General features: G+C 41.8%; 1 protein-coding gene across 7 annotated transcripts in view; it reads left to right on the forward strand.

The window, feature by feature from the left end:
* rapgef1b (Rap guanine nucleotide exchange factor (GEF) 1b) overlaps positions 1–12,592 on the forward strand; it is a 63,245-nt gene that overhangs the window by 33,722 nt on the left and 16,931 nt on the right. The window contains exons 4-12 of one of the 7 annotated variants that reach the window (XM_084746403.1): positions 881–1,037; positions 1,136–1,227; positions 1,318–1,476; positions 2,956–3,006; positions 3,543–3,657; positions 3,935–4,121; positions 4,838–5,359; positions 7,221–7,423; positions 10,804–10,965. In XM_084746403.1, the coding sequence (XP_084602529.1) occupies positions 881–1,037; positions 1,136–1,227; positions 1,318–1,476; positions 2,956–3,006; positions 3,543–3,657; positions 3,935–4,121; positions 4,838–5,359; positions 7,221–7,423; positions 10,804–10,965 (1,648 nt within the window). The remainder of the gene's footprint in view (positions 1–880; positions 1,038–1,135; positions 1,228–1,317; positions 1,477–2,955; positions 3,007–3,542; positions 3,658–3,934; positions 4,122–4,837; positions 5,360–7,220; positions 7,424–10,803; positions 10,966–12,592) is intronic. The other 6 variants (XM_084746397.1, XM_084746398.1, XM_084746399.1 and 3 more) reach the window with 6 other exon arrangements.

The raw sequence follows: 12,592 nt of genomic DNA on the forward strand, positions 1-12,592 counted from the left end.
ATGGATATTCCAGCACTGTGAATCAGCTGCAGCATGTTGGTACAGGCCTGTGCCACACCTTAGTGTTGGGTCTGAACACACTGTTCACTACAGGCAGAAACAACACCCCATTTTCCCGTGTGGTTACACATTCTTCTGTCTGCACTCGATAGCTTACCTCCAAACTTGTAGGCAGACATATCTGCACTTCCTTAACAAATGCCTCCCCAAACATGTAGTTTTACACAGGGTTCCTGCAGGTGCTGGACATCCTTGAAAACATTTGAATGAAGTGTTTTTTAAGGATTGAAAAGTGCTTGGATTTTGCATTACTTTCATGACTCAAGTTCATTAAACTTCATTTAGACTTTTTTCTATTTTCCTTTAAGTTGTCACCCTTCTGTAGAATGCTGTAACGAAACATAATTTTTAGTATTTATTGTAGAACACAGATCTAAACAAAGTTTCAAAGTGCTTCACTGAATAGATAATGTGATGAAAAAGTGAAAAAATATTTACCTTATGTAAATTAAATTAAAAATGTACCTTAAATCCTTGAAAAATGCTTGAATTTAACTTTGAAAAAAGGTCTAGGAAGGAACCCTGTTTATAGATAGTAGCTAGATGGAAGTGCATCATGTGTTCTTGATTCCATGTGATTTTTGTCACCTCCAGTCTAACATGTGCTTGTCCCATTGTCTTTTTTTCACACTCTTCTGTTGTCTTGTCTTGCATCATTCTCCTTTCTGCACCTCTGGATTCTGTACCATCTCCTTTTTTATCTTTTCCATATGGCACTTTTCTTTTTCTACTTCCTGAATTCCTCTTGCCTTTTTCCCCCTTCAATGCTTTCTTCTACTCTTACCCTCGCCCCAACCCTGTTCTCACACCGTTTCAACAGTTCGGCACTGTCTTCCTGCCATAACCGTGTGTATCAGAGCCTGGCCAACCTCATCCGTTGGGCAGACCAGGTGATGCTGGATGGCATCGACTTAGAGGACAAGGAAAATGTGGCATCTGTCACCAGTGTCATCAAAGCAGTGCTGGATGGAGTAAAGGTAGGCCCTTTGGTAATGGAGTAACTGTTGTCAGTAGTGTTTTTTATGTCTTCCTGTGGTGCCACTGAAACCGGCTGTGTTGTGTTTTCTACAAACAGGAATTGGTGAAGCTGACCATAGAAAAACAGGAGCAGCCATCACCCACCACCCCTAACAAACCAGCACCTCCTGCTACGACCCCAGCGGAGAGGTGAGTACATCGTGTGCTCTCCGGAATACAAACACGCTCATTCAGACACTTAAAGTAGTTCATTCACTCAGACAGCTTTTATCTGTGTAGCAGCGTGTCATCGGAGATGCCCTTGATAGATCGGGAGCAGGAGGTCTCGAATAAGACGGCTCCAGCAGCTGCTCCTGCAGAGGCTGCCTCTGACATACCAGATGAGGACGTAGCCCCTCCCAAACCCCCCCTTCCTGAAGCCAAAATGGCAGAGCTCAGGTGAGGACGACACACATTGCAACTGCAGCTGAAGTATTCTGCATCCTCTTTATGTAGAGATTTTTTTTTTAATAGTTAATGAATCCAATTCTGAAAATTCAGGTGTTTTTTTGTCAAAGTGAGTAAAAAAGTAAATAGTGGATTGAAATCTTGACTTGAAGGTTGTATGAGGAACTTACCGTAGTCAGTGTATTACCTACAGTAGATGACAGTCGGTATACCTAAAGTTCTGAGCTATGAAGCTGAGCCATGAACTACTGTGGACAGGGTCTGCAACAAAAGGTAAAAATGTCCACCTAAGAAAATCTATAGCACTTTAAATGGAGGCCTTATTTAGAATATTTTCACAGCTTTACTTTGCTGTAAGACAGCCCTTTTTGACCATTACATACCACATTCTCCAAACTGACCAAACTCCATAGGCGAAATCAATAATTTTATCTTGCAGAACACAGGACTTGCTGGTCTTCTGCTACCTCAGTCAGTTAATTTCTTTGACTTTCTGTGTGAGTTTGGTTGTTTAAGGGTTAGTTTGAATTCACCAAAGTCACACAATAGCACAAACGAACAAATAAATGGAGGCAGTGGTAGACCAGTGAGCCCCATGTTCTGTGAGGTAGAATTACTCATTTGGCCCATGGAGTTTGGTTGGTTTGGAAAACGCTATATTTGGCTTTGTATAATGGCAACTTAGCACCAGAAAAGACTGACAGTAAGGTAAGGTGGTGAGATATTCTAAATATAATATACACTTGATTTTGTTTTTAAAGTGATTAAAATACGTTTTGCTCCTGACCCCTGTCCATAGCAGTGCATTATTTATCTTCCGTGCAGGCAGTCCTCTATGCCTCTCCAAACAAGAGCCATTTCAACTGCTATCTACTATCACTTCTATTAGTTGATGTCCAACTGTCGTACAGGTTTTTCGCAGGTTGTTGCAAGACTGAATATGAGATTCTTTTTCATTTCAAGGTTTGTTTTTTCCCTTTTGTCTCCATCCAAAATGAAGCAAAGATGAGGCTTGGTGATGATGTGGCCACAGAAACTTTGTGACCGTTTGCACTGTTGCCACAAAAGCAGAAGTGCCCATCCTGTACTCAAGAGTAACTTATTTTTAAACATATGTGAAACATGTTTTACAAATATCAAATGAGGAATAAAGAAGACTTTTAGGATGTGGGTATGTGTGGGGGATTTCTGTATATTTTCTTTCATTTCATTTTCATTTTCACTGATTTTGACCTTTTTTTGATTTTGAAAATCAAAAATGGTATATTTTCTCATGCAATCCAGCTACAGAACCGTCAATCCAAATTCTCAAATTCCACATTCCTCACAATCTTTCATCACTTTCACACTTTAGGCTTAAAATATGGTGCACTTTGGGTTGTTTGTTGCTCTGTCTCCTCCTGTCTTACTCTTTCTGCTGTCTCTCTCAATGTGTTTCATCTTTGGTTTCCCTTTGGATTCTGGGAACAGAGCTCAGTTGAGTGCTGACGCTGGCCAAAGGAGACCCTCTCAGAAGGAGAAGTATGTTAGCCTGTAGGATCATCTGTCTCCATCATAACATCCCACCCTAGACCCTCATAAAGCTTCTGGATTGGATGAAAGTGTTTTTTTAATTGCATGGTTGCATTACCCCAATGTTTTGTGTCGACTTGGGCATTCCCTGAAGAATTTGTCATCCAATCAGAAGACCGTTCAGTGCATGAGAGTGTGTGACTGACCCGATCTCCATATCATGATGCCTTATGTTCCGCTCTTCGCCCCCATTTTGACCTGGTATTAACTCACTGAGAGAGTTTAGGATTGACAAGCAGGACGGCTTCATGTCATAGCTGAGAGAGGCTAACATGAAACACCCTCACTCTCATCTCACTACTCCACAGGAGGGATGACAATGTGTGTGTTCATGTACTCATACATGGATTCGTGTGTGCATACATGTCTGAGAAAGCCGTGTTTTTGCGTGCTTGCCTGATTGTCCATATTGACTTTGCTTCTGGGACAAAACCATCAGACTTTACTGTTATTTTATTCTGCTTTTTCTGTTTATCCATCAACAGCCCCCCACCAGCTCTTCCTCCTAAGAAGCGTCAGTCAGCGCCTTCGCCTACACGGGTTGCAGTGGTTGCCCCAATGAGCCGTGGCTCCAGCCTGCCCTGCAGCGTCCACAGACAGGTGAGGGATTATGGTCTATTATGGGGCACCTTCAGCATGAAATCTATTCATCTTTTGCTTCCTTTAAACAGTACTATTTGGAAACATTACATAAACTTTGTTATGCACATGATTACCCATTTATATCTATCAAGTAACGCCAATCAATTAGTCTCTGTAAATAATGATATAAAGAATATGGTCTAAACCTGCTCTATATGTCAAGTGCCATTCTGTTATGGTTTGGTGCTATATAAATAAAACTGGCTTGACCTGACTTGACTCTTTGTTTGTGCAGCAGCAGGACTACGAGCAGGAGTTCCTACAGAGGCGTTTCTCTGGGGGGAGCCAGTCCTACGGGGGCGACTCTCCGCGCCTGTCTCCGTGCAGCAGCATGGGGAAGCTCAGCAAGTCTGACGAGCAGCTCTCCTCCATGGAGCAGGACAGTGGTCAGTGTTCTCGTAACACCAGCTGCGAGACTCTTGGTAAGACTACAAAGAGGGGTTTGATTGCATTTTATCAAATTTGAATCTAGCATCAGTTCCTCTTATCCAATCCAAATCCTTTAGAATTTAATAAGGCATAGCTTTCATCATTTTCATTTAATTTAAGTTAAAAATGACCAATATTAAAGATTCAGTTTAGATCTGTAGTCATCTTTTGTTGGCTGAGAAGCTAGATGTATTATATCTTTTATTGGTAGCCTAATTAAGGTGTTATTGAGCCAAAATCCCATAATAATCATTATGTATAATATAATTCAAGTGGTTTGAATAAAACTTGACCTATTCTCCTCTTGGCTCTTATTCTCAGGCTTTAGAAAGTAGTGTTGTCACAGTACCATCATTTTTCAACTTCAGTACAAATCTAGTATTAAAAAAATGATACTCAATACCTCGTTCAATACCAGGGCAAAAGAAAAATAAGTCCTAGGCACACAAAATAGTATACATTTATTCTTGCTTACTTACAACCTGCACACTGTGCTGGAACAGAAAAAGTCAATGAACACTGTCTGGTTTTCTGCAAGCCAAATTTCAGGTAGAAAAAAAATTCTCCACAACAACCTTCTCTCTTTTACATTTGTTTATCTAATTTATTATGGAAAGTTGGATCATTCTATAAGGGCATTATACTAAAGATGACTGCTGCATGCATGGTGAGTCAAAGTATAATTTGTCCTTTTTCTTCACCTTTTCAGACAACACAGAGAATTACGACCCGGATTATGACTTCCTCCACCAGGACTTGTCAGCTGGGGATAACCTGCCTCCAATACCGGTAGGAGGGTGCCTGAGCCCTCTGCCCGAGTCTCATAGCGAGTCCTCCTCCCCAGTCCCTGGACAGCACCCCTCACATCCCCGCTTCAGCGCTCCTCCACCCCAGCAGCCACCAGAATACTGGACCCCACAGCCCAATCAAACCAATCCGTTGTCCTCCCGCATCAGCGCACCCCCTGCCCTGCCGCAGAAGAAGCGACGCAGCACCCAGACGTCACCCTTCCCTGACGCAGGATCCAGGGTTCTGTACGAGCGCTACCCCTCCCAATATGACAACCTTTCAGAAGACGAGCGGCATCCTACGCCACCGTTCCCCCTTTTCACACCCATCTCACCCATGCCCCAGACGAATGGGGGCGTGTTCGTCGCCCAGTACATCGCTAGCGAGAATGCAGATGTCCCCGCCAGCCCACCGCCTCTGCCAGAAAAGAAAAGCAGGCACAGTAAGTGCAGGGAAATGAGGACATGGGGGACAGAATGGGGAAGAAGAAAGAACTTTAAATTAGATGAGTAAGTACAGGTCACAGAGGCAAAGGAAGGGACAAAGAGTAATGTAGGACAAATGAAGGGATGAGGTTGATTTAGGACATGACAGTGGGACATCGGCTACACTTCGTCATCAGTTCATTGACATGTAGCTCATGTCAAGGAAATATTCCACTGTGAATAGAGGCAGGAAGTGAATACCAGGATGTGCTACAATGGGTCCGGCTCCAGGGGCACAGAGGGCAACATTTGGTCATTTCCTGACACACCTACTACATCACTTCCTCTCAAGCTACTGTATTATGTCATTTCCATACAATTGCCCCTTCCTCATAGTTTAAACACTTATCACAGTGTATGACTACAAACATGTATATTTCAAGGGGACAACTGTCCTGAAGTTACAGATATTACATATCAAGTTCAGTTCACTGGTCATGGCTTACCAGTGAAAAAGTTGTTATAATTAGTCTTCTGTGGTTTTAGAGAAGTTAATTCTGAGGAAATAAATGATGATGTAGTGGTAGTGTCATCAGGGTGATCTCATCACTGGCTTGGAGAAATTTGTAGCAGAAAGGGTGTGAAGCTTGACAGATGTGTTTACGAGGCAGGGAGGATTCAGTGAAAGAAGCTTTTGAGTTGCATTATGGGAACAGAGTATGGTAAAGTATGGTAAAAAAAAAAAAGTCATATATTTGCGATGTGTGAAATGTTAAAATAATGATGATATGACATTTGTTTGGGTCTGTACTAAATAAGCATGTTTTCTTTCAGAAAACAAGAACAAAAGAAAGATTTTTAGGCCAGGGCATTTCTGCAGCACTATAGTACATCATTATAATGCTGTTATGCCCCACATTTTTCCTTCATCAAACAATTGCAGGGTTCTGTGATTTGGATGTTGCACTTGCAATTTTGATTATTTTGCAATTTATTGTGCAGCTCTGTAGCAAAAGTTGCATTAGACTGGTGTCAAATTCCATCATAATTATAAGAATTGCCCATTATTTTCATTTTTTTAATGATAATAAATCATAGCCTATTTAGTAACATATTTAATTCTCAAAACCAACTGTTTCATTTAATATACAGAGCAAAATTTCATGCCAAAAAGAAAAAGCAAAACAACATTTTAAAGATGACGTAGCATAGCTTACCAGTACCCCTCAACTACACTTTTAAAAATCTGTTTAAAGAAGAATTTGAAAATTTAAATCACAATATTCTGCTCATAAAAACAATAGCCTGCTGATTGTTAAATCAAGACTATATAGTCTAACAATGGCATAGCCAAAATAAATGTTTAAATCAAAAAATGAATCAAATTGTGGCATTCAAAAGTCAAATCAAATCATGGATTTGGAGAATCATGACTCCCAATAAATGTATGTGTCTCTGCAATGTAATGCATGTTAAATGTGTTGTTACAAGAGATTACCCTCAGTGTTTTATTCTGTCAAAATGATGGACAGCCATTGTTAAAAAAATTAAGTCAGTGACAGAAAATGTTTGTTAAATGTAGGCTCTTGTTTTTTTTTTTGACAAGGGACAAAAAGGCAAAATATCTCTGTTTTTGCTGCTCTGATTTTTAACATTAGTTTAAAAATGTGTCTCTTCTAAGTCTCCCAACTTTGTGGAAAGCTAAATCATTGAATTGCCCCTTTCAGTGAGAAATGAGGAGTAGTTTAATCCAAACTGGGATATATAAATCTTTAGAGGACAAAATTTTCTGTTATAAAAAAAATCCGTTCTTGACTTGAGTTTAAAAGCAAAATAAACAACAAATGTCTCATGATCTAATCCATCTCCCTCCTCCAGTCCTCCAGTACATGCAGTTTGTGGAAGACTACTCGGAGCCGCAGCCCTCCGTGTTCTACCAGATGCCGCAGAGCGAGAGCATCTACGAGCAGCGCAACAAGCGCTTCCAGGAGGTCTACGGCTTCAACGACTCCTTCAGTAGCACCGACTCAGTCCACGAGCCGCTGCAGCCTCCAGCATTGCCCCCAAAACAGAGGCAACTGGTAAGAAAACGAGTTACTTTGATAATGCAGTGTTTCTCTTTAACTCCCAGGGAACATCTTGCAAGAAATAGTTGGGTTAGCTAATTTGGACTCTGCAAGCAAAGCTGTAATTTAAGTTCCCAAAATTGTTCAGTTCATCTTCCGCAAATTTAGACCCAAACTTTGAGGCTGTGGAGTCGTCATTGATTGCACAAATTATTTATGAGATCATACTGACAGTCAAGTGACAAAGAGTGTCGTGAGGACAGGATCATTGGCACATGTGGACAATAGAAACTACCCTCTGCAGTCCCAGTGTCCTCATGCTTCATGCTGGCTGGGAAGGAAAAGAGTGGGAAAGAATGCAGATTGCATTCTGGGGCTGAAGTACATTCCAGTGGTAATCCTCATCAATTTTCTCTCGAGCCTCCTCCTATCTTGTTATCTCTCTCACCTCTTCAGCCCCTCCTCCTCCTCCTCCTCCTCCTCCTCCTCACTCTGTCTGTGCGCACACAGAGGTGTTTGGTTGTTAGTGGGAGATAAGACCGGCCTTTATCAGCCCCGCATCAGATCCAGCCCACTTATCTTAATCTGGGTCGGTGTCTGGGTTAATTGAGACAACAGTCTGACAGAGAGTCAGTGGGGAGGGAGAGGAAAAGACCCGCTAGAACAGGTCATAACAAGGCAGGGCACACTGTGATGAGTTTGAAACTTTTGAAGGCCCTGCTCTTCTCTCTGGTTTGAGGTAGGTGGGGCTCAGTTAGAAAAAGGTGATGTCACTACTTCCATGCACCTATCACAGTTTAGCAGCTTACGAAAAGGAATCTGATGACAGTTGATTGGTTTGGCCAGCCTCAATCAAATCTGCTTAAACCATACCCACGCAGTCCTGATGAAGTGTTAAAATGTTGATAAATTCTGTGGCATATGTTGTCATAAATATATGTTATGGACACGTGCATATCTTTTGGAGCCAAGGTTTTAGGGGCTTGAATGCAACCTTTTAAAGGATAATTGCCCTATATTTCAGTTTGTTGTATTTCCCATAAATGTGGAAATCGTGACTCTAGGGGTCAGAGTTTACTTTACAGCAAATATGGCCATAAGTATTCCAGGATTCAAGCCATATAGAACCACTTCCGGATATATGTCTTCTATTGCACACGTAAATTGTGGCTTGCTTCAGGTCATTTAACCACTTCCGACTGTGGCAAGGTTGCATACATTATTCAGATATAAATGATCACACTGACTGTATCAAGAGTATTCTTCTGCAGTCAGTCCACATGATCTCTCTATCTCTCTGCTTTCACTGCAAGTCTGTATCACACTTTTCTCATCAAAATTTTTACTGCCTATAAAAAAACAGCTGGAAAAATACGCCTTGCACTACAAAAACTGCACTCTGTCCGATCGGAGCCACGAGCTTTAGTGATTATTTGATCCTCAGGCACTTACAAAAACTGGACTACGCAAACTACAAATATTCTGTGTCCTCAGTTGGAGAAAAAAAAAAAGGGTGTGTGAGTGTTGTGCCAGTGCGTTCCAGCAGCATTACACCTATGATGTCAAGTTCATTCCTTTGTCCTTTCCTCATCCAGAGACAGAGGGAATGTGATCATATATAAGAAGTCAAAAGGTCACATGATAATTTAACATGACATTTTTAAATCTCCCAGTGCTCCTTTCAGTACTGTGGATAGCTCCAAACGGCCGGATGTGCCAGTATATGTCATTCTGCTTAATTCAGCTCTGTGCATAACATTCAGCAAATTTCAATTTTGAATAAAAAAAATAATCACAAGTAATTAGTTTCAGTTCTCTCTTTTTTAATATATTTTTACTTCAGATATTTTATATGGTCAACCTAGCATATTTTCCACTGGACATTTTGGTCATTTCATCTGCTGACCAACTAGACTAACACCAGCAATTTGACGAACTTAAGTGAAACAACATATTGGAGCAAGCTGCAGAAGCTTTCTGAATAACATGGGTAAAAAGTTTAGCCTTATTGACAAGACAGCTGTAGACTGACAGAAAATAGGAGAGAGAGAGAGTGGGAAGGTCATGCCACAATTGACCTCAGCCGCCACTGAGGACGCAATCCACCAAGTGAGCTACCAGCGTGCCGCGAAAAAACACGATTTTTACATGAATCATTTCAAATATTTGAGAGTACAACCAAAAATAAACACAAACGTCGTCCCCTGGAATAGTCAGGTTGGCTAACAGATGGTGCACTGACCCATGGAGTGACGGTGTCCACATTTATGGGAAATAGACCAGGTTGAAATATACTCGAAATTCACTTTACTGATCATCCTGGTAAAGCTACAACACCTGCAAAACATCGCATGTTCAGTAGATTGTTCATGCTTTGCCAGATTGGCTCTCATGAGACATGATGTTCTCACAAAGAAACACACTCGTACATTTTCCCTCACTAATGCCTGCCATACATATTTGAAGTTGACAAATTGATCTGTGGTTTTGGCCTGAAGCTTTGAAGTAACAAGGACAGTACATTGTGGACAGTAAACAGATGACTCTTCTCTCCTGGGTATAGCTGGATGTACAGTATCATGGCCAAATAAAGAAAATAGACTCTGTGGCTGAGTGGCAGTCTACCCGGGCCACCTCAGAGAGTCTTTCTTCTTCTCTCTTTGTCCATTGTCCTCTCTTTGCCACCACAGCTGTGTATTCGGAGCCCTGTGCCCGGCTTTTATTTTTATCACTCTTTTGTCTGAGCGTACAGTCGAACTGCACTCATCTCCGCTCCCCGCCGCAAGGCCCTAATCTGGCCTCATGTTTTGGACTTGATGAGCTCGTGGCCCAGTGGAATAAGCCTGTTTGCCTCCTCCATAAACCCATGTTCCAGGCTTACACGCTTTGGCGACTTTACACAGCTTTGCAAAAAAAAAAGGAAAAAAAGTCATTTCAGCTGCTGCATGGATAAGGAAATGGGTGAAAAAAAAAACAGAGCGGATAATATTGGCTCGGTTTGTTGTAGTTGGCCTGGTTTCTGTAAAGCCCTTAAAGCTCAGGACATTAAAAGAGAGTTTATTGGACTGTCGCAGTAGGCATAACTGTGTGTAACCTGTGTGCGTCATATGACTCTTGAGTAATTAGGGCTTTCTAGGAAGAACGAACAGTAGTCTGTTCAGTATTTATCCTCCCAGAATCCTCCTCAGCTTTCACCACTTTGACTTCACTATTCTGCTGCTGAACTTTGATTAAATCTGCTCTAATTCACTCTTGCTTACTAGTGTAATCAACTGTCCCCTTTTTTCTTCTTTCTCCTCCCTTAACACCCTCTTTGCCTTCTCTTAACCCCAACCACTCTCTTTTTCTTCTTCTCTTTTCTACCTTTCTTTTCTTCCTCTTTGTTTCCGTCTCAGGCCTCCCACTCTTCCTCCCCCTCTTCCTCCTCCTCCTCTTCTCTCTCATGCCACCTCCAGCCGTCTGTAGCGGCCATGGAGGAGGCGGGCTCTGGGCTGGGCCTCAGCATGTCCGTTTCTAACTCCTACCTGATTGGCCAAGCGTCCTTGACCACACCCACGGTGAGTTCCCCCCACCCCTGCTTTAACCCCCCCCATCCCTCCACCTCCATCTCTCCACGCCGGTGTGGGTGCTGTGTGGTCCTGGACTGGTCCAGGGGCGGCTTGACCTGTGTGTGCTCCATCTGTGATACAGTCTGTTTATCTGCCCCCCACCCCACCCCCTCCTGCCCCTCTGAGGTTTCTGACGGGGCCGTCTTCCCTCAAGGGTCGCTGGTTTGGTTGCTGTGTGGTCCTTGATTTTGTTCATCCGCCCATCCATGTGTGCATTTGTTTTTTTGATGTGTTGTGTGTGTTTATTTTTTTAGCTGAAGTATTAGATATGGTGTTATTAATGTGTGCTTTGAGTGTGTGTGCAGTTATTTGTTGTGGTTCTGTGCAAGTTTGTGTGTTGTGCTGAAGCATTCCTCCACTTGACAGGTAATTCTTTGACCTCTTTCCCCTTTTCAGTTTGCCTCAGAGTTCCAGTGGCTACATTTACATGCAGACCAATTTTTACACTGTTATTCAGAATCTCACAATTATTCTTAGTTTTTATACAAGTCATGTAAACTGCATATCCATGTGAATAGTCCAAATTAGGCCTAATTCTGAATTTTCCAATTAAGATGCGAGATACAGCAGTATTAGGTATAGTACGTATACAGCGTTACGGATGTGCATTATAAGTCGACTTAACCTGAAGTACTGGTCAGTTACACTAATAATTGATATTTTATTAATGCTCAACAACCTCTAAAATGTTACACAGTGGCCCTTCACTAGTCATGGCTGCAGCTCCTGCAGACGGCAGCCCCTCTCTCCTCTCACTGATGGCCAGATAGACCAGGAAGGTGGAAAGGGGCAGGGTTGACATCTTGTAAAACAAGCTTTGATTCGTCAGTATTTTGATCTAGAAAACGAAAAGAATGTTTTTTGTAGGCTGTGTGAGAATAAACTGACATATAAGCTCTTGTTAACCTGCAAGGAGAGTGGGCTGTTGGCGCTAGCACTGCTAACTTTAGCCACACCATGTGGCAGCTAATGTTGGCTGCAGGTAAACAATATCGTAAATGACATTGTTTACCAATAGACTCTTCCTCAGTCTGAAAGGAAAATACATTAAGTGAGTTGTTATGTTTTGTAGGATAGGTAATATATGCAATATTCTTTCAGACTATGTTGAACCGTATTGATTGATAAACTCAGCTCAGTGTTTTCCACCTCCAGATTTTTGGATACGCACAAATATCACAACACCAACCTTTTCAGGAAGGTGGTTGAAAGAATGAAAAAGGGAGGCTGTTCGCATCCGCTAACAGTGGAAAACTTTGAAAAAGTGCTATTTTGATGCAAATAAACAAAATTGCTCAAGTGGCTCCAGCCAATCAGAGTATGAGCAGCTGCATGTAAACTATAATATTAATGGAGTATTCATTTTCATGAGCCATGTAAACAGCTCAGTAGGAATAATGGGCCCCATGCAAGAACCACTCATATGAACAGATTTGTTCTTAAGTGGTTTGTACAAGTGATTTAGGAGAATTTGTCACATTTACCAATATCTCATGTTTCATTTTTTCCCCTTATACGGATAAACGCAATTCATGAGTGGTCCAGACCTGTTGTAGGGGTTTTTATTGCAGAATCT

The sequence above is a fragment of the Lutjanus erythropterus genome, chromosome 20, assembly GCF_056507025.1.
Source record: "Lutjanus erythropterus isolate fLutEry1 chromosome 20, fLutEry1.hap2, whole genome shotgun sequence".
Taxonomy (NCBI): Eukaryota; Metazoa; Chordata; class Actinopteri; order Lutjaniformes; family Lutjanidae; genus Lutjanus; species Lutjanus erythropterus.